Genomic DNA, 19,835 nt, shown 5'->3' on the forward strand with positions numbered 1-19,835 from the left:
TGAGTGAGGGATAGTGTTGACAGAAAGAGGGAGAGAGAGATTGAGAGATTAAGAGGAAAGGATTGAAGAGGAAGAGAGATTTAATTACTGTTCTTGTTCCTCAGTGACCACAGTGGTTTGGAATAGGGAGCCTGCCTATTACTGTCAACACAGCAGGGCCAGAACACACACACACGCGCGCACGCACGCACGCACGCACGCACGCACGCACGCACGCACGCACGCACGCACGCACGCACGCACGCACGCACGCACGCACACACACACACACACACACACACACACACACACACACCCACGCACAGCACGCACACCCACACATGCGCACAATACCGAACCCACACACTAGCACCTAAATTGACTTCTAAAAGCCAGATCTGACATCATTTTCCAAACTATAACAGAACAGACTATTCCATTTGTGTTTATATAGAATACTGCCACACACCGTGTTTCCTTATGGTGAGCTCACAGGAAATTAAGAGGTACATTTGTCCCTTATGTCACAAAAGGTCTCCAAAGCACCATAATATCCCTTTACATACAATAACATGTAAATGATCTGAGCCGTTGAAAACAACCAGAGACAGTTAGATAAGAGATGTCTGTTGAGTGCAGAGCTGTAGTGGGAGGGACATGGGGGGGGCAGGGTATTAGGCTGTTTTCACCTTTGGCTAGGAGACAGCAGATATACACACACACACACACACATTGTTTTTGGTCTGGGCTAACACTGGTCCTCACGGCTGTAGTTTGTCTCATCTATAGTGGGGTGCTGGGCTTCTTTTTTTCATTGATTTGATTTCCTCTAATCATAGTTCTGGATCTGACAGGGCTCATTAGTGTGAATTTCCGCCCCGGAGACCAAGGCAGAGCGGCCTGAATAACATTAACATTTAAACATTTAAACCAGCACACTAATAACAGTGCAGCATAATAATCACCACATTCATTGCATTACAGCTATACCACATAATGCCTCTTATAACAAGAAATGGCTTCATAACAAATCGCTAACATAAGCCCAGTAATTACCTAACATCTTAATATCAAAACACTAAACATTAGAGAGACTACACAACCCAGCTCTGCTTAACTCAAATTAACTCTACCACACTAGTTTTAATTCATCAGCAGACTCAGACTCAATTTACATAATCTAGTTATTATAGCCTGGGTACTGCTTGGGGGCATTTACATTTGCACTTATTACTGTAGAACAACACAATGCATCTTACCAGAAGGCCTACATTGTATTATGCACTACATAACCACTACTACATCGGTAAAAATATCAAAATTCGTTTTTAATTTGAAAGGCAAACATATCCCATGAGAAAGAGACAGAGGAAAAGAAAGAGATGAAAAACAGCCGTAGTCATAGATTACAACTCCAGTGAATAAGATGAAAAGAGAGAGAGAGAGGAGAGAGGAGAGAGGAGAGAGGGGGGGGGGAGAGAATATGGGCCAGAACTGAGGTTAGTGACCAAAGCTCAGCAAGGTGGTGCGAGAGTAACTATAATAATAAAATCACATGTTATTGGCCGCATACACATAGGTATTTTGCAGATGTTATCGCGAGTGTCGTGAAATGCTTATGTTTTCCGATCTCTAACAGTGCAGTAATACCTGACAATACAAAATAAAACACTCAAATCCCCAAAAGAAAAAGAAAGGAATTATAAGAAAAATTAGAACGAGCAATGTCAGAGTCTGGAATATAAATATACAATATATCTATATGATGGTGTGTATTGACATTATGGACAGTATATATAATATGACTCATCCAGTGGCGCACGCACAAATGTACACGCACACACCATGGTATAAAAACACACCACTACTATAAGCATGGAAAAACACTGTCTGGAAGTGAGCTCAAGTGAATCAATGATTTCCTCATCAAAATCACAAGCTACACCAGTACATCGAGATCAAATATATCATCTGTGGTCAGATAAGGGGGAAAAAATCATTCTGTCGTTCATTGATTGGGGATGTATTTACCCTAAACACAAATTGCTGTGTCGGCCTTCGTTCTCAGACAAATAATGGAGCAGGATTGGTGAGAGGTAGTCAATCACCACCTTCCGGAGACACCTGAAACCCCACCTCTTTAAGGAATACCTAGGATAGGATAAAGTAATCCTTCTCACCCCCCCCCCCCCCCTTAAAAGATTTAGATGCACTATTGTAAAGTGGCTGCTCCACTGGATGTCATAAGGTGAATGCACCAATTTGTAAGTCGCTCTGGATAAGAGCGTCTGCTAAATGACTTAAATGTAAATGTTAAATGTAGGTAGCAGGTTGCAAGATAAATAGAATGGAGCCTACCTTTTCAGAGCCTATGTTTATTTTTCTATCTCTATTTTTGTATTTGTTTATCTGTTGCCCTATTCCGATGATATCTTTAACCATGGAAGTATCTAACCATGCGGACATGTCCGATGAAATCATTGGATATCCAGCACCAACACATTACCTACACGTGAAAGAAAGAAGATAAACTGAAAGAATTCATGTACATTTGAACTCTGGTGAACTCTGCAGCATGTAGGAGAGACAACAGCACCACCTAGTGGAACGTCTAGGACAGAAACAGAGATATACACGAATCTGCCGATATGACTTCAACATGTAAAAAAAAAAATCTAACTCTTTTGTAACAACACAACTGTCAAACACATTTACCAATTGTTGCATTGTTCACAATAGTCGTTTTTGTTTTGTTTATTTATTACATATCGGTATTGTCGAATAAACATATCTGAAAAGACCAGGACATGTAACATCAGTATCACATGATCAGTGTGTGCATTTAAAGGTCGACCAGCCAGGAAGTTGAGGTAGCTAGCCTAGATATGTTATCCATTTTGCCATCATAATGGGATAGTATAAGATAACCGGCATGTTGAATGAAAGCATGACTACTTTTAAAGAGTTCTGTCATTACTCATAAAAACGTCTGCATCTAAAGCAGGTAGGTTTTAGGCTTAGCCAGATAGCCAGCCATTCAAGCTGGACTGATGCAGTTTAGCTTGAGTCGCCTACTAGTCAGTTTCTAAACCTGTACTGTCTTGGTAGTAGTGCTGTGTGGTATGGTTTGACAAGTATGATTGTGGTATGGTTTGACAGGGCCAGGACAATTACAGAGCTAAATTCTGGGGTGTTATTAGATTGAATGATCATCAAGGACAACAACCACCCGAGCCACTGCCTGTTCACACTGCTATCATCCAGAAGGCGAGGTCAGTACAGGTGCATCAAAGCTGGGACTGAAAGATTGTGAAACAGCTTCTATCGCAAGGCCATCAGACTGCTAAACAGCAATCGCTAACTCAGATTGACTGCTGCCTACATTGAGACCTAATCACTGGACACTTTAAACAATGCCACATTAAATGTTTACATATCTTACATTACTCATATCACATGTATATACTGTATTTTATACCATCTACTATGCTGCTCGGCCATCACTCATCCTTATACTTCTACCTGCCTTCCTCACCATCTTAAATAAGCATGCCCCGCTCAAAAAATGTAGAACTAGGAATAGATATAGTCCTTGGTTCACTCCAGACCTGTCTGCCCTTGACCAGCACAAAAACATCATGTGGCGTTCTGCTAAGGCAAGCTTTTTCAAACAGAAATTTGCATCCTGTAGTACTAACTCAAAAAAGTTCTGGGACACTGTAAAGTCCATGGAGAATAAGAGCACCTCCTCCCAGCTGCCCACTGCTCTGAGGCTAGGAAACATTGTCACCACCGATAAATCCGCTATAATTCAGAATTTCAATAAGCATTTCTCTACGGCTGGCCATGCTTTCCACATGGCTACCCCTACCCCGGTCAACTGCCCGGCACCCTCCACAGCAACCCGCCAAAGCCCCCACCATTTCCCCTTTACCCAAATCCAGATAGCCAATGTTCTGAAAGAGCTGCCAAATCTGGACCCTTACAAATCAGCTGGGCTAGACAATCTGGACCCCCTCTTTCTAAAATTATCTGCCGAAATTGTTGCAACCCCTATTACTAGCCTGTTCAACCTCTCGTATCGTCTGAGATTCCCAAAGATTGGAAAGCTGCCGCGGTCATCCCCCTCTTCAAAGGGGGTGACACTCTAGACCCAAACTGCTACAGACCTATATCTATCCTACCCTGTCTTTCTAAGGTCTTCGAAAGCCTAGTTAACAGATTACTGACCATTTCGAATTCCACTGTACATTCTCCCCTATGCAATCTGGTTTCCGAGCCAGTCACGGGTGCACCTCAGCCACACTCAAGGTTCTAAACATCATAACCACCATCGATAAGAGACATTACTGTGCAGCCGTATTCATCAACCTGGCCAAGGCTTTCGACTCTGTCAATCACAACATTCTTATTGGCAGACTCGACAGCCTTGGTTTCTCAAATGATTGCCTCGCCTGGTTTACCAACTACTTCTCTGATAGAGTTCAGTGTGTCAAATCGGAGGGCCTGTTGTCTGGACCTCTGACAGTCTCTATGGGTGTGCCACAGGGTTCATTTCTCGGGCCGACTCTCTTTTCTGTATACATCAATGATGTTGCTCTTGCTGCTGGTGATTCTCTGATCCACCTCTACGCAGACGACACCATTCTGTATACTTATGGCCCCTCCTTGGACACTGTGTTAACTAACCTCCAGACGAGCTTCAATGCCATACAACTCTCCTTCTGTGGCCTCCAACTGCTCTTAAACGCAAGTAAAACTAAATGCATGCTTTTCAATCGATCGCTGCCCGCACCTGCTCGGCCGTCCAGCATCACTACTCTGGACGGCTCTGACTTAGAATACGTGGACAACTACAAACACCTGGGTGTCTGGTTAGACTGTAAACTCTCCTTCCAGACTCACATTAAGCATCTCCAATCCAAAATTAAATCTAGAATCAGCTTCCTATATCGCAACAAAGCATCCTTCACTCATGCTGCCAAACATACCCTCGAAAAACTGACCATCCTACCGATCCTCGACTTCGGTGATGTCATCTATAAAATAGCCTCCAACTCTACTCAACAAACTGGATGCAGTCTATCACAGTGCCATCCGTTTTGTCACCAAAGCCCCATACACTACCCGCCATTGCGACCTGTACACTCTTGTTGGTTGGCCCTCGCTTCATACTCGTCGCCAAACCCACTGGCTACAGGTTATCTTCAAGTCTCTGCTAGGTAAAGCCCCGCCTTATCTCAGCTCACTGGTCACCATAGCAGCACGCGCTCTAGCATGTATATCTCAATGGTCACCCCCAAAGCCAATTCCTCCTTTGGTCATCTTTCCTTCCAGTTCTCTGCTGCCCATGACTGGAACGAATTGCAAAAATCTCTGAAGCTGGAGACTCACATCTCCCTCACTAGCTTTAAGCACCAGCTGTCAGAGCATTTTACAGATCACTGCACCTGTACATAGATGGGCTGTTTACAGATAGGCTATCTACCTACCTCATCCCCATACTGGTATTTATTTATTTTGCTCCTTTGCACCCCAGTATCTCTACCTGCACATTCATCTTCTGCCGATTTATCATTCCAGTGTTTAATTGCTATATTGTAATTACTTCGCCACCATGGCCTATTTATTGCCTTAACTCCCTTATCTTACCTCATTTGCACTCACTGTATATATACTTTTTGTTTTCTTTTGTTCTACTGTATTATTGACTGTATGTTTTGTTTATTCCATGTGTAACTCTGTGTTGTTGTATGTGTCGAATTGCTACGCTTTATCTTGACCAGGTCGCAGTTGCAAATGAGAACTTGTTCTCAACTAGCCTACCTGGTTAAATAAAGGTTAAATAAAAATAAGTACATATTCTCATTAACCCAATTAGATTTGTCTGTATTAGGTAGTTGTTGGGGTATTGTTAGATTACTTGTTATATATTACTTTATTATATTATTAGAAGCACAAGCATTTCACTACACTCGCATTACCATCTGTGTATGTGACGAATACAATTTTATTTGAATGGGCTGGTATGCCTTGGGAACACATAGCTTGCTTACATTCTCACTTTTCTGTTTTCCCCTAGTTACCACAGCCGCAAAGTCAGAATTGGCTTTTTCTTAAAAACGCATTCAAATAATTAGGTTCGGTTTAACACTCACATTTTAAGAAGATAAATTGTAGAAATAGACAGGGTTTGTGGCTGTGGTGACTAGTGATGACCCTTTATTCTCAACCCCCCCTCTAGGTTTGCTGGGGGAAATATGCTGGGACTTGTAGGCTTCATAGGGGGTGACCTCCATGCTACGTCTGGGAGACTCCTGAGATGCACCTTGAGGTCTTCAACAGTCCAACAGACTTCTGGCTCCACAAACCACACCCAGAGGGCATGGCTCGCCTCACAGGCACCCCTCTGTGGACACCATACCCCTAAACATAGGACAGGGCTATATGGCCCTTTTACACACCCGCAACAGACACTGGGGAGTTCCCGTGGCCCCTTCTCCCTACCCCTTTTCACTCAGAGGGTCGCCCTCTCCCAGGGACCCAACACCTCCACAGCCAAGATCAGGCTGCGAACGCGCCTGGTGGTCACCCTGCTGTTCGGCGGGGGTCTGCTTGGCACCTGGTGGTACGTGCGTAACGAGAAGCAGCAAAATCACCAAATGCAGCGGATAGAGCAGTTGAAAAAGTTGGCCCTGGGCCAGGGAGACTTCAGCCTCCTCGACCACAGGGGGCACCGCAGGACCAAAAGAGACTTCCTGGGTCGCTGGGTGCTCCTCTACTTTGGCTTCACCCACTGCCCTGACATCTGCCCCGATGAGCTGGATAAGATATCTGCTGTGGTCAGCGCTCTGGACAAGGACCGGTCTCTCCCCGCGGTCCAACCGCTATTTGTGACGGTCGACCCGGAACGAGACGACGTGGCGGCCCTGGAGAGGTACGTGAAGGACTTCCACCCCCGGCTGATCGGCCTGACGGGTACCCCAGAGGAGGTGAAGGTGGCAGGGAAGGACTACAGGGTGTACGCCAGCCCTGGACCGAAGGATGAGGACGGGGACTATATAGTGGACCACACCATCCTCATCTACCTGGTCAACCCAGATGGGCTGTTCCTGGACTATTACAACAGGATGAAGGACGACGTGCAGATCGCTGAGAGCGTCAGGAACCATATAAAGAGCTACGTCAAACTCTCTGAATGAATGACGGTAACCACACCAACAAGACTATCAAAGGCCTTTAGTATGTTACACTTAAGCTGATCCCAATGTCCAGATAACAATAATCCTCCATCAGAAATGAGGCCCTGTGAATTGTTCTCAGACCAGAATGAACCACAACAATATGGACGCTTCGTCGAGGCTATGGTGATTCTGTGTGTGCAATAAATTGTTTTTGTCTGACACCAATAATGGTTAGGATATGAAATTGTCTTCATACTAGTCTTTTGTCAAGGGCACTACAATCACTAGTATAAAGACACTACTAGGTGTTGCAATATTGAAAGTGTCTTCATATAATCTACATGCTCGTTTTATTATTATACACAAGTTTTTGGCCATTAAAAAAATCTATATATAATTTCCTTACAAACCAGTGAAACATAATTTCCCAATTTAGGTTGTTCTCTTGAATGATCACATTTTTCTTAAAAGTCCTCATCTGATATAGAAAATGTATGAGTTCTACACCACTTGGACAAATATGCAAATAAAAACCAACGTATAGAATTGTCATAGATACGAAGGCAAACATTGTGAACAGGGTGATAATTCTTAGGGTCAGTCAATACTACCAACATACCCTGAGTGCCACATCTGGTAAATATATTGTGTAGATGCAGGTGAATGAGGTAAAGAGAGATTATTTCTCTTGACAGAACCAGAGGAATACACAGACATGATACAGACAAGACATACAGAGGACAGAGACACCAAAGATCAAACAATAGACAGGGGGGTGAAATTAAAGAGCAAGTACGTGAGGAGAGAATAGGTGCAGCCAGGTTGTTGATAGAGCAGGTCAGTACCAGTGGTCCGGTAGGCACAAGTGGCGTCACACACAGGAGTGCGTACCACGTTTCAGAGTAATGGGTCTCTAGTCCCCCACGGAGTCGGTAGGAAGCAAGAGCGCACACACACAGGATCAGGAGATGTCTGAGTCATATAGGGTCGAAGGTTGCTGCAGGGGCTTTCTTGAATCGTTGGTTGGCCCGGTGTTTGCTGAGCAGAGTGAGTCCCATGGTGTCGATGCTTTCCTCGAGACCCTCACTCCTGTCGATCTCCACTGTGTAATCGTTGGCCTGAAGAGGAGAGAGCATGATAATAACCTGATGGCACAGTGTCCTGATGGTAGAGTAATGGGAGTTACTGTAGACAAATACACCTTGAACTAGAAGCTATCAAACTCATTTGTCAAAGAATAAAATCAAGTATCTCGAAATATCAAGTGTTCAGTGTCAGACTAAACTCCAGACAGTGGCTGATTATGCTTGATTAGATTGAATGAATTGAATACAGCACAATCACACACACACTCACCAGTTGAAGGGAAGCCAGCATGTATTTGCAGGCCTCGAAGTTGTCCATGCCGTGGACTATAGAGGAGAAGGTCCTCCTCTGGCCCACACTGCTCAAAGCCGCTACGATCCTGTCCCCATAGTCATGGATGTCAAAGGTAGCACGCACCTCCTACAGAGACATGGGGTCAGGAGGTTTAGCCAACACTAGAAATCACCAACGGGGTGAACAATGATATCATTTTCCATTAGAATAGAATAGATACTTGATCTACAGCAAAATGTCTGTAAAGTAAGCCATTGAATCTTACCTGATAGGTGAGTTCCGGTCGTATTTTATCCTCCCATTCCTTCACTCTTTTCGACAGCGCCGTCTCCTGGGCATAACCCTGGGAGTTCACTAGGAACTGCTCCTGAAATATGAAGGAAGTGGGGGGGGGCATCAGGAACATCAGTGACTAGCTACACAGAACCCTCTAGTATTTCTCGCTGTAACATGACCCAGAAAGACTGGCTCATTGAGACCATATATACGTACCACACTCTTCTTCACCAGGTCTTCGTAACTCAGTCCGTCCACGTCTGCCCCTGGCAGCGACAGAAACATTGTAAACATACTCAGAACTATACCATCTTTGCCTAGGATTGCCTACAGTGTCTTAAAACTTTCCTGAGTGGTCCACAAAGTGGTTTTAACATCTGTGTTTTGTGTTGTCAAGTAACATATCATTGTGGAGTGACACTAATACATTAGTCCAACTCTACAGTCACACAGTCGAGACCTCATGGCTCTGTTTACACCTTGCCTTACAATATGTGCAGTTAATAGCAGGAGTGAATGTGGTCTGAGAGATAGAAAGACAGACAGGACAGTGTCTACCTGGTACGAAGTCCTGTCCACTCAGGAAGTCAGCTGGGGCTTCATCGGTCAAAGGGTCATGTTCGTTGTCAGAGAGGTCATCGAGCAGGCCTAGGGGGTCGTGGTGTCTGAGGCCCTCTAACTCCTCCTCCCTCTCTTCTCTCTCGTCCAGCTGCAGGTACGTCCTTCTCAGCTCCTCGTCAGACACAAACACACCCTGTAAGGGCAAAAGGTTGTATGTTCAGTACATAAAAACAGCAACTGCTTCGTGCATCATGACCCATAGCAGTACAAACACATACTGTTTTTCCAAGAATCCTCTTCCGGGTCTTCAGCTTGTCTTTCATTTGACTCATATAGATGTAGTTCAAGTCTGTAACAGAAATACCACTTGCTGTAAGCGCCAAATAATAGAGGGTTGAAAAGATAACGCCTCTATCTCCTGTCATTTAGTTATGAGATCCACCCTTACCTGTATACGTGGGTCCATTCTTTAGCCTGGGTTCACGGGGGTCATCTGCAACAAGAGGAGGCATTTGTCAGGTATATTCCATCCGAGTCACAGTCTTCATAAAAACACCAACACACACTACTTACAGGTGCCAGTGTACCAGGTCCAGAAGTCTTGCAGCGCAGAGAGGCCTTTCCTTTTTCGCTTCCCAGAATCATCCAAACCCGGAGGAACCTTATAACATCTTCCTATGGTGAAAGAACACACATTTAACACAGACAGGACCCCTCATAGAAAATACACTGACATCCTCTCAGTGAGTAAGAGTCAGTTGGACAGCATCTCATCGATAGGAAAATGTTTCCTCACCTGTTTTCAGAGGCTTGTCCTCGCCCACTGTATCATAAAGGTCATGTAACCTCCACATGTTTGCCTGCATCACAACAATCCTCACATCACAAAGACAACAACAAAAAACTAAGTGCGTACTAGAATGGTTATTTTTTTATCTCGAAATGTATGGTGGTTTATCCCCCGTGTCTGTGGTTGTGACGGGTAACCGTACCATCTGGGCCCTCTCCTCCTCCTTCCTCTGTTTCTTCTGCTCCTCCTCAGAGAGCTGCTGGACTCCTCCCCTCTCCCTCAACAGCCTCCCTTCACTGGGGGCCTGTGAGAGAACAAGTTAGAACAAGACATCAATAAACAGAACACATGATAATACAAAATCGTACACAATTCAACACAAGGTCCCATAAAAGGGCTACAATAAAGGGGTTACTAGCTGCAATGGAACTAGGCATGTGTGAAACCTACGGTTCCTATGCAGGTATGCATGTATATACAGTGCATTTGGAAAGTATTCAAAACCATGGTCTTATTCCACATTTTGTTGTATTTCAGCCTGAATTCAAAATCTATTAAATACCCCATAATGACAAAGTGACAAAAATGCTGTCTTTTTTCAAATTTATTGAAAATGAAATACAGAAATATCTCATTTATATAAGTATCCACACTCCTGTGTTAACACGTTAGAATCACCTTTGGCAGCGATTATAGATGTAAGTATATTTGGGTAAGTATCTAAGCGCTTTGCACACCTGGATTGTACAATATTTGCCAATAATTTTTTTCTACATTCTTCAAGCTCTGTCAGATTGGTTGTTGACCATTGCTAGACAACCATTTTCATGTATTGCCTTAGCTCTACAAGCAGATTTAAGTCAAAAATGTAATTCAGCCACTCAGGAAGATTCATTGTTTTCTTGGTAAGCAACTCCAGTATAGATTTGGCCTTGTGTATTAGGTTTTTGTCCTACTGAAAGGTGAATTGTTCTCCCAGTGTCTGGTGGAAAGCAGACTGAACCAAGTTTTCCTCTAGGATTTTGCCTGTGCTTAGCTCCATTCCATTGATTTTATATCCTCAAAAACCCGTTAGTCCTTAACGATTACAAGCATACCCATAACATGATGCAGCCACCAATATGGTTCAAAATATGGAGAGCAGTACTAAGTAATGTGTTGTATTAGATTTGCCCCAAACATGACATGTATTCCGGACAAAAGGTGAATTGCTTTGCCACACTTTTTGCAGTATTACTTTAGTGCCTTATTGCAAACAGGATGCATGATTTGGAATATTTGTATCCTCTATAGATTTCCTTAGTTTCACTCTGTCAATTAGGTTAGTATTGTAGAGTAACTACAATGTTGTTGATCCATGCTCAGTTTTCTCCTATCACAGCCACTAAACTATGTAGCTGTTTTAAAGCCCCCATTGGCCTCATGATGAAATCCCTGAGCAGTTTCCTTCCTGTCCGGAAACTGAGATAGGAAGGACGCCTGTATCTTTGTAGTGACTGGGTGTATTGATACACCATTCAAGTATAATTAATAACTTCACCATGTCCAAAGGGATATTCAATGTCTGCTTTGTATTTATTTTCTACCCATCTACCAATAGGGGACCTTTGCGAGGCATTGGAAACCTCCCTGGTCTTTGTGGTTGAATCTGTGTTTGAAATTCACTGCTCGACTGAGGGACCTTACAGGTAATTGTATGTGTGAGGTATAGAGATGAGTTAGTCATTCAAAAATCATGTTAAACACTATTGTAACACACAGAGTGAGTCCATGCCACTTAAGTGACTAGACTCACTCCAATTTGCGTACAGCCCTATCAGATCCACAGATGATGCAGTTGGTATTGCACTCCACACTGCCCTTTCCCACCTGGACAAAAGGAACACCTATGTGAGAATACTATTCATTGACTACAGCTCAGCGTTCAACACCATAGTGCCCTCAAAGCTCATCACTAAGCGAAGGACCCTGGGACTAAACACCTCCCTCTACAACTGGATCATGGACTTCCTGATGGGCCTTATCACCCCCAGGTGATAAGGGTAGGTAACAACACATCCGCCACGCTAATCCTCAACACAGGGGCCCCTCAGGGGTCCGTGCTCAGTCCCCTCCTGTACTCCCTGTTCACTCATGACTCCACGGCCAGGCACGACTCCAACACCATCATTAAGTTTTGCCGACAGTGGTAGGCCTGATCACCGACAACAACGAGACAGCCTATAGGGAGGAGGTCAGAGACCTGGCCGTGTGGTGCCAGGACAAGAACCTCTCCCTCAACGTGATCAAGACAAAGGAGATGATTGTGGACTACATGAAAAAGGAGGACCGAGCACGCCTCCATTCTCAAGGACGGGGATGTAGTGTAGCAAGTTGAGTTTCAAGTTCCTTGGTGTCCACATCACCAATGTCATGGTCCAAACACACTAAGACAGTCGTGAAGCGGGCACGACAAAACCCATTCCTCAAAAGGTTCTACAGCTGCACCATCGAGGTTCACTGCCTGGTATGGCATCACTGCCTGGTATGGCAACTGCTCGGCCTCCAACCACAAGGCTCTACAGAGGGTAGTGCATACGGCCCAGTACATCACTGGGGCCAAGCTTCCTGCCATCCAGGACCTCTATACCAAGCAGTGTCAGAGGAAGGCCCTAAAAATAGCTAGATAACAGCTAACGTTACATTATACCATATCCGTTAGGTGCTAGACTCCAGCCACCCTAGTCATAGACTGTTCTCTCTGCTACCACACGGCAAGCGGTACCGGAGAACCAAGTCTAGGTCCAAGAGGCTTCAAAACAGCTTCTACCCCCAAGCCATAAGACTCGTGAACATCTAATCAAATGGCCACCCAGACTATTTGCATTGTCCCCCCCCCCTTACACTACTGCTACTCTCTGTTGTTATCATCTATGCATAGTCCCTTTAATAACTCTACCTACATGTACATATTACCTCAACTAATCGGTCCCCCTGCAAGTTGACTCTGTACCGGTACCCCCTGTATATAGTCTCGCTATTGTTATTTAACTGCTGCTCTTTAATTACTTGTTCCTTTTATTTCTTATTATTTATTTTTTACTGCATTGTTGGTTAGGAACTCGTAAATAAGCATTTCACTAAGGTGAAACTTAAACCTGTTGTATTCGGCGCATGTGACTAATACAATTTGATTTGATAAGATTTTTACTGCTGAACTTAGGCTTGCCATAACAAAGGGCTTGAATACTTATTGACTCAAAACATTTCAGCTTTTAATTTTTTTATTCATTTATGAAAATTTCAGAAAACACAATTCTACTTTGACATTATGAGGTATTGTGTGTTTTAAATTCAGGCTGTGACAACAAAATGTGGAAAAAGTCAAGGGGTGTGAACACTTTCTGAAGGCAATATATATCTATATATATGTGTAGGAGTATGTGTGTGTGTAAGAGAGAGATATTTCTACGTTCCTACCTGGTGTCTGTCAATATGTTCCTCAGGTCCCTGGTCCATCTCCATCCCGTTGTCCTCCAGGGTCAGGAAGTTCTCCGCACCGGCATCAGCACCATCGTCCCCGGCAACGCCCGACATGGCATCCCCTGCTGCAAGCTCTGCGTCATCTGGACACACAACAACAATAAGGAAGTCAACACCCGGCCATAGCTTAGAAATACACATTAAAGAACTGTATATTCCATTTCAGCTGGTCCTTGCAACATGGTATGGGATTTAGTGCTCTGTTGGAGGCAAAACGCATCACAAACGCCCCCAGAGAAACCAAATCTATGGGGTGTTTTCTATGATCAGTCGGCTGTTTTGGCTTGACTACAGTTGTGTACAGTATATAGACCTAGACACAGTAATGTACAACTGTCGATATACTGTATCCATCTCTACCTTGGTGCCCGAACAGGGAGACGGGGACCAGGGGTGCGTCAGACAGGGCGTCCCTGAGGAAGTGGGACTGAGAGGAGGCCAGGAAGAGGCGGATGATACCCAGGGTGTCCGGACAGAACGTGTTCATCTTAAAGTCCTTACAGCTGCCCAGCACCTCTCCTTTCAGACTGCAGCACATACAAACAGGGAAAATACACAAACAAACATTGATACGACAGCCATCTGAAGTAATGTGTTCCATCAAAAAGTAAGGCTGCTACATATGGCAAGGCTTATAATGTTTCATAGTTATTCTACAGAAAAGTTCATCATGTTGAGGGCGGTTTAGGCCGTGGACTTGGAACCCACCTAATGAGAAGCAGCTTCTGTTTCTCAAACGCCTCAGGAGGAATCAGAGACTCTGGGGGAAGAGGGGCCACGTCCACATTCTAAGGAACACACAGGGCAATAATTTACACAGAAAGAATTATGGATACACACACACAATTAATTTAGTCTGATTGAAACACCAATCAATATATTGTACATTCTAGGGGGGCATTTATAAAGGGTTAAATGTTTCCAGAGGGGAACACTCACTGTGTTGGCCTCATTCTTCAACTCTGACTGCAGTGAGACATCTGTTGTATCCTGGTCTAAGGAGTCAAACTGGGGGAACAACAAACATCAGTCAAATCAGGTGATAACAGTGTTGGGCCAGAACTAAAGCCTGCTACACACACCCTATGGCTCTCTTTGGCCAGGGTTCCCTCGCCCAACTGTCACCGCCCCCAGCTCCACACTCTTACCCCGCCGTCATCATCATTAGCATTGTTGGATGAGACCCCATCCGTGCCATCCTCTCCAGATGTCACTGCTCGTTTATCTTTCCTGAAAATGACAGGTACAAATCCCTTTAACTCGATGGGAAAGGAAGTGAAGAAGCAGAGCAGCATGAAGACTGGTGACTTGAGTGGGCATGTGTGTGTTCACAGGGAGCGAGGCAGGGTACAGTGCCTTCCGAAAGTATTCATACCCCTTGACTTATTCCACATTGTGTTGCGCTACAGCCGGAATTCAAAATTGATTCAATCTAAAAATGTATTTTATAAAAGCCCTTTTCACATCAGCCAATGTCACAAAGTGCTATACAGAAACACAGCCTAAAACCCCAAATCCCCCCCCCCACCCATCTACACACAATACCACATAATGACAAAGTGAAAGCATGTTTCTAGACATTTTTGAAAATGAAATACTGAAATATCTCATTTACATATTAGAATTAGCATGTTAGAATCACCTTTGGCAGTGATTACAGCTGTGAGTCTTTCTGGGTAAGTCTCTAAGATCTTTGCACACTTTGATTGTACAATATTTTCACATTATTTTTAAATTCTTCAAACTTTATCAAGTTGGTTGTTGATCATTGCTAGACAGACATTTTCAGGCCTTGCCATAGATTTTAAAGCCAATTTAAGTCTACTATAACTAGGCCAATGCTTTGTCTTCAGGACATAAAGTTATTTTATTTGACATATTTGTTTGCAGTTTTACTTTAGATGCAAACAGGATGCATGTTTTGGAATATTTATATTTTGTACAGGCTTCCTTCTTTTCACTGCCTTTCTGTGTTTGAAATTCACTGCTCGACTTTGGAACCATACAGATCATTTTATGTGTGTAGTACAGAGATGAAGTAGTCATTCAAAAATCACAATAAGCACATATTTACTCCTGAACTTATTTATGCTGGCCATAAATGGGTTGAATAGTTATTGACTCAAGACATTTCAGCTTTTAATTTCTTATTTGTAAAAATGTCTAAAAACATAATTTCACTTTGATTATGGGGTATTGTGTGTAGGCCAGTGACAAAATCTCAACTTAATTCATTTTTAATTCCGGCTGTAACAACAAAATGTGGAAAAAGTCAAGGGGTGTGAATACTTTCTGAAGGCCCTGTACTTACTTCTTGTTTCTGTCATTGATGTAGTCCAGAGTTTGGTACACCAGGTTGTACAAATGCTCCACCTGAATCAAACAACAATAACAAAATAATGCATTTTAATAAAGTGTTTCCCCTATATTGATTTAGCAGCAGCCTCCTGCTAAATTGTTGCCTCCCCCCCAAAAAATGTGATAAAATAATTATATGATTTTGTTTTGAAAATAATTTGAGGAATGGAAAACTTTGTGTAAACTGAAACCACTTAAGCCAGATATAAACTGTGTAGAAAAGATAATGGACCTATATGTTTAAAAAAATATATATATCATCTTTGAGAACTAACAATCACTAAAATAAAAATTAGACAGTCATGCAGTTGACTAGACAGTTGATTTTGTTATAATGTTTGAGTCACTCAGATAGATTGCATAAGCCATGGCAAAAAAAGTGTAGAATTGCAGAAAATTAACATTAAAACTACAATTTATCTCAGCCCCATGGCAAAATGTGTAGAAGAATTGAAGGAAATTAGCTTTAAAATTGAATGTTCTCTCTCTCAGCCCCTTGACAAGATGTGTAGAATTGCAGGAAACGAGTTTTAAAACGGTAAAATTATCTGGATCACATAGTTACTTTTGGACAACAAGTCAGGAATATTATATGAAACCAGCCTATGATGTTCTTCTTTTCTACCAAACAACTTCTCACCTTCTTGCTGTAAATGCAGGCTGAGCCTTGTATGAGCAGCGCTGCCTCTGCAAAGTTAAGAGTGGTTTTGCCCCCGTTGAACGAGATGCACATCTCATCCAACTGCCAGACCAGAGACAAAATGACAGTGGTAAGTGCAGTGTATATCAATGTGTGAGAGGACAAGTTTTCTTAACAGTCTACTCCAGCCTTGGTCTGTGTGATTTTCAACCCATTTAGCGACTCAATTCAAGGCTGCGTTTGTGTGTTGACACACAACATTGTTGTTAATACAGTACTTTAAGTCTATTTTGTTTACATGATTTGCCCCATAGTGCATGCCACGGGCTCATTCCTACCTCCTCTAGATAATCTGCCAACTCCGAGGCTACATCAATGTCCCAGTTTTTCGTGAGCTCCCGGATAGGCTGCAACAAATGGGTGAATCGAGTCTCCACTGTGTCCATGGCTCCCCTTAAAATGAGAGATCAAATCATGTCAGATTTGAATCGGTGTGATTTTCAGAAAAGCTAACACTTTATTCAGTAGCTATCTACAAAATAGATGGGTTGACATTTAGCTGTCTAGCTAGAGAACGTTTAAATTCACAGAAAATTATAATTTTGTTTATATAGTTGCTAAAGAACTAACCGGGGCTGCAAGTAGCCAAGTGGTTAGAGCGTTAAACTTGTAAGCGAAAGGTTGCAAGATCGAATCCCTGAGCTGACAATGTAGAAATCTGTTGTTCTGCCCCTGAACAGGCAGTTCCTAGGCCGTCATTGAAAATAATAATTTATTCTTAACTGACTTGCCTAGTAAAATACAAAAAATAACCTACTAGTAGTACTGACTGTAACGTTAGCCAGCTACCAAAATGTTTTAACAAAAATATACATGAAATGCTATTAGACTCACAATCACTGTAGGCGTTGATTCACAAAAGACAAAGGTGTCCCAAATTTAAAAACATGTCATATGTGTTGATAAACTTTGGAGCCCTTTCAAAACATCCGCGCGTCCACCATTTTCTTTTTTTATTAGCGCGAGATTGTCTTATTCGCCGATTTAGTTTCCTCTCTGACGTCGGCGTCAACAGAGCCAGGGTTTTTGCTGCCATCTACTGGCGGAAGTACCACTAAAAAACAACCTGTATCCTTTTTTTAAATTTCACCTTTATTTAGCGAGGTAGGCTAGTTGAGAACAAGTTCTCATTTACAACTGCGACCTGGCCAAGATAAAGCAAAGCAGTGCGACACAAACAACAACACAGAGTTACACATGGAATAAACAAGTCTATATACAGTGTGTGCAAATGGCGTGCAAGGAGGTAAGACAATAAATAGGCCATAGTAGCAAGTAATTACAATTTAGCAAATTAACACTGGAGTGATAGATGTGCAGATGATGGTGTGCAAGTAGAAATACTGGTGTGCAAAAGAGCAGAAAAGTCAATAAAAACAATATGGGGATGGGTGGGTTATTTACAGATGGGCTATGTACAGCTGCAGCGATCGGTTAGCTGCTCGGATAGTTGATGTTTAAAGTTAGTGAGGGAAATATAAGTCTCCAGATTCAGCGATTTTTGCAATTCGTTCCAGTCATTGGTAGCAGAGAACTGGAAGGAAAGGCGGCTAAAGGGGGTGTTGGTTTTGGGGATGACCAGTGACATATACCTGCTGGAGTGCGTGCTACGGGTGGGTATTGTTATCGTGACCAGTGAGCTGAGATAAGGCGGGGCTTTACCTAGTAAAGATTTATAGATGACCTGGAGCCAGTGGGTCTGGCGACGAATATGTAGCGAGAGCATTAGAGCATTCAGGTCGCAGTGGTGGGTGGTATATAGGGCTTTGGTGACAAAACGGATGGCACTGTGATAGACTGCATCCAGTTTGCTGAGTAGAGTGTTAGAGGCTATTTTGTAAATGACATCGCCGAAGTCGAGGATCGGTAGGATAGTCAGTTTTACTAGGGTATGTTTGGCGGCGTGAGTGAAGGACCCTTCTCACCGAAAGATGGAGCACTTGGATTTTATATTTACAAACTATCCTTGAATAAGTGTGACGTTCGATGTTTGTGGCCAGTAAGGCGGCGTTCACACAGATAGCTCAAATCTGATATTTGTCATAATCAGATCAAATATCTTGTCAATCATTTGAACATGTTTATATCAGAATTTGGCAGCCTGTGGAAACGCAGCCTTATAGTTATCGTTTTGAAATCAAAGGAGCACCTGTGTCATATTAACCACTTCTGATTTGTTATCGAAATACCAAAACATCAGCCAATGTGTTGTCTCTCTTGTCGTGATGTGTGTTTTGTCCTATATTTATATATATATTTTGTATTATTTTTAATCCCAGCCCCCATCCCTGAAGGAGGTCGTTTTACTTTTGGTAGGCCATCATTGTACATAATAATTTGTTCTTAACTGACTTGCCTAGTTAAATAAAGGTTAAATTAATTTTTTCGTTTTATGCAAAACTTCTCCAGTTGATGTATACATTTTCAACTTTTATTGGCCTAATTCACAATGTTATTTGACTTTGCCTCTAGCATGTGCTCTATATAACCCATGCATCAAAAACATTTATTGTGGTTCAGTTTTTAACCAGTGGTGGGGAAACTATTCTAAAAAAATATAGTTCACCAAGCTACCAATTAGGCGTACTTCACACTGCAAGAAGTAAAGCAACTTAAGTCACTACATTCAAACTACTTCGCGAAAAATTGTCATATCTAAACATGAAATGTCGGACAACAAATTTTAAAAACAGATTACTCGGGAGTCAGCTGTTCACAGAACATGTCATTTAGCCTATTGCAAAACATGTTTCATGTGAGAATTAGTCAGGTTTGATGCCAAAGTAGTAAGACCATTTTTGCTAAAAGGGCTAATTAACTACTGAAAAAAATACTAAGGTTTGAATTAGCTCAATACCACCAAGCGCCTGCAAAATGTAGTGAAATTACTAGTTGAACTAGTCTACCTTGTAGTTCGCTAATCGCCACTCCCCAACACTGTTAACCCTTGCGTTAAATTCTATGTCGGGCAGAAATTTGTGTTTGAACCCATACTTTTGTACAAAGTACAGAGAATGGATAATCCCACCCATAACCTTTTTCAACTACTTATTATATAGGGACCGCCAGCATACCCCCAGGTGAT

The 19,835-nt window shown here is 42.7% G+C and overlaps 2 protein-coding genes across 5 annotated transcripts; one reads left to right on the forward strand and one right to left on the reverse strand.

Moving 5' to 3' along the window:
• The first annotated feature begins 2,804 nt into the window (after positions 1-2,804).
• Positions 2,805-7,407, forward strand: LOC115107005 (protein SCO2 homolog, mitochondrial). Of its 3 annotated transcripts, none has more exons than XM_029630311.2 (3): positions 2,805-2,983; positions 3,139-3,251; positions 6,224-7,407. In XM_029630311.2, exon 3 carries the CDS (start codon positions 6,240-6,242, stop codon positions 7,179-7,181), a length of 942 nt encoding a protein of 313 aa, XP_029486171.1. In that variant the 5' UTR covers positions 2,805-2,983; positions 3,139-3,251; positions 6,224-6,239; the 3' UTR covers positions 7,182-7,407. The 3 variants fall into 3 exon arrangements, with proteins under 3 accessions (XP_029486171.1, XP_029486173.1, XP_029486172.1); XM_029630312.2 differs by having other exon boundaries at positions 2,829-2,849; XM_029630313.2 differs by lacking the exon at positions 3,139-3,251.
• Positions 7,408-7,496: 89 nt separating this feature from the next.
• LOC115107004 (condensin-2 complex subunit H2-like) lies at positions 7,497-17,696 on the reverse strand. Of its 2 annotated transcripts, none has more exons than XM_065008208.1 (19): positions 17,585-17,696; positions 17,029-17,143; positions 16,691-16,792; positions 16,004-16,065; positions 14,841-14,922; positions 14,632-14,700; positions 14,401-14,480; positions 14,053-14,219; positions 13,630-13,775; positions 10,373-10,474; positions 10,177-10,240; positions 9,954-10,055; positions 9,829-9,873; positions 9,659-9,729; positions 9,378-9,573; positions 9,036-9,079; positions 8,809-8,910; positions 8,520-8,669; positions 7,497-8,281 (listed from the first exon to the last, which is right to left on the reverse strand). In XM_065008208.1, exons 2-19 carry the CDS (start codon positions 17,134-17,136, stop codon positions 8,141-8,143), a joined length of 1,833 nt encoding a protein of 610 aa, XP_064864280.1. In that variant the 5' UTR covers positions 17,137-17,143; positions 17,585-17,696; the 3' UTR covers positions 7,497-8,140. The 2 variants fall into 2 exon arrangements, with proteins under 2 accessions (XP_064864280.1, XP_029486169.1); XM_029630309.2 differs by having other exon boundaries at positions 9,036-9,085.
• Between the last annotated feature and the right edge of the window lie 2,139 nt (positions 17,697-19,835).

The sequence above is a fragment of the Oncorhynchus nerka genome, linkage group LG23 (genome assembly GCF_034236695.1).
Source record: "Oncorhynchus nerka isolate Pitt River linkage group LG23, Oner_Uvic_2.0, whole genome shotgun sequence".
Classification (NCBI taxonomy): domain Eukaryota; kingdom Metazoa; phylum Chordata; class Actinopteri; order Salmoniformes; family Salmonidae; genus Oncorhynchus; species Oncorhynchus nerka.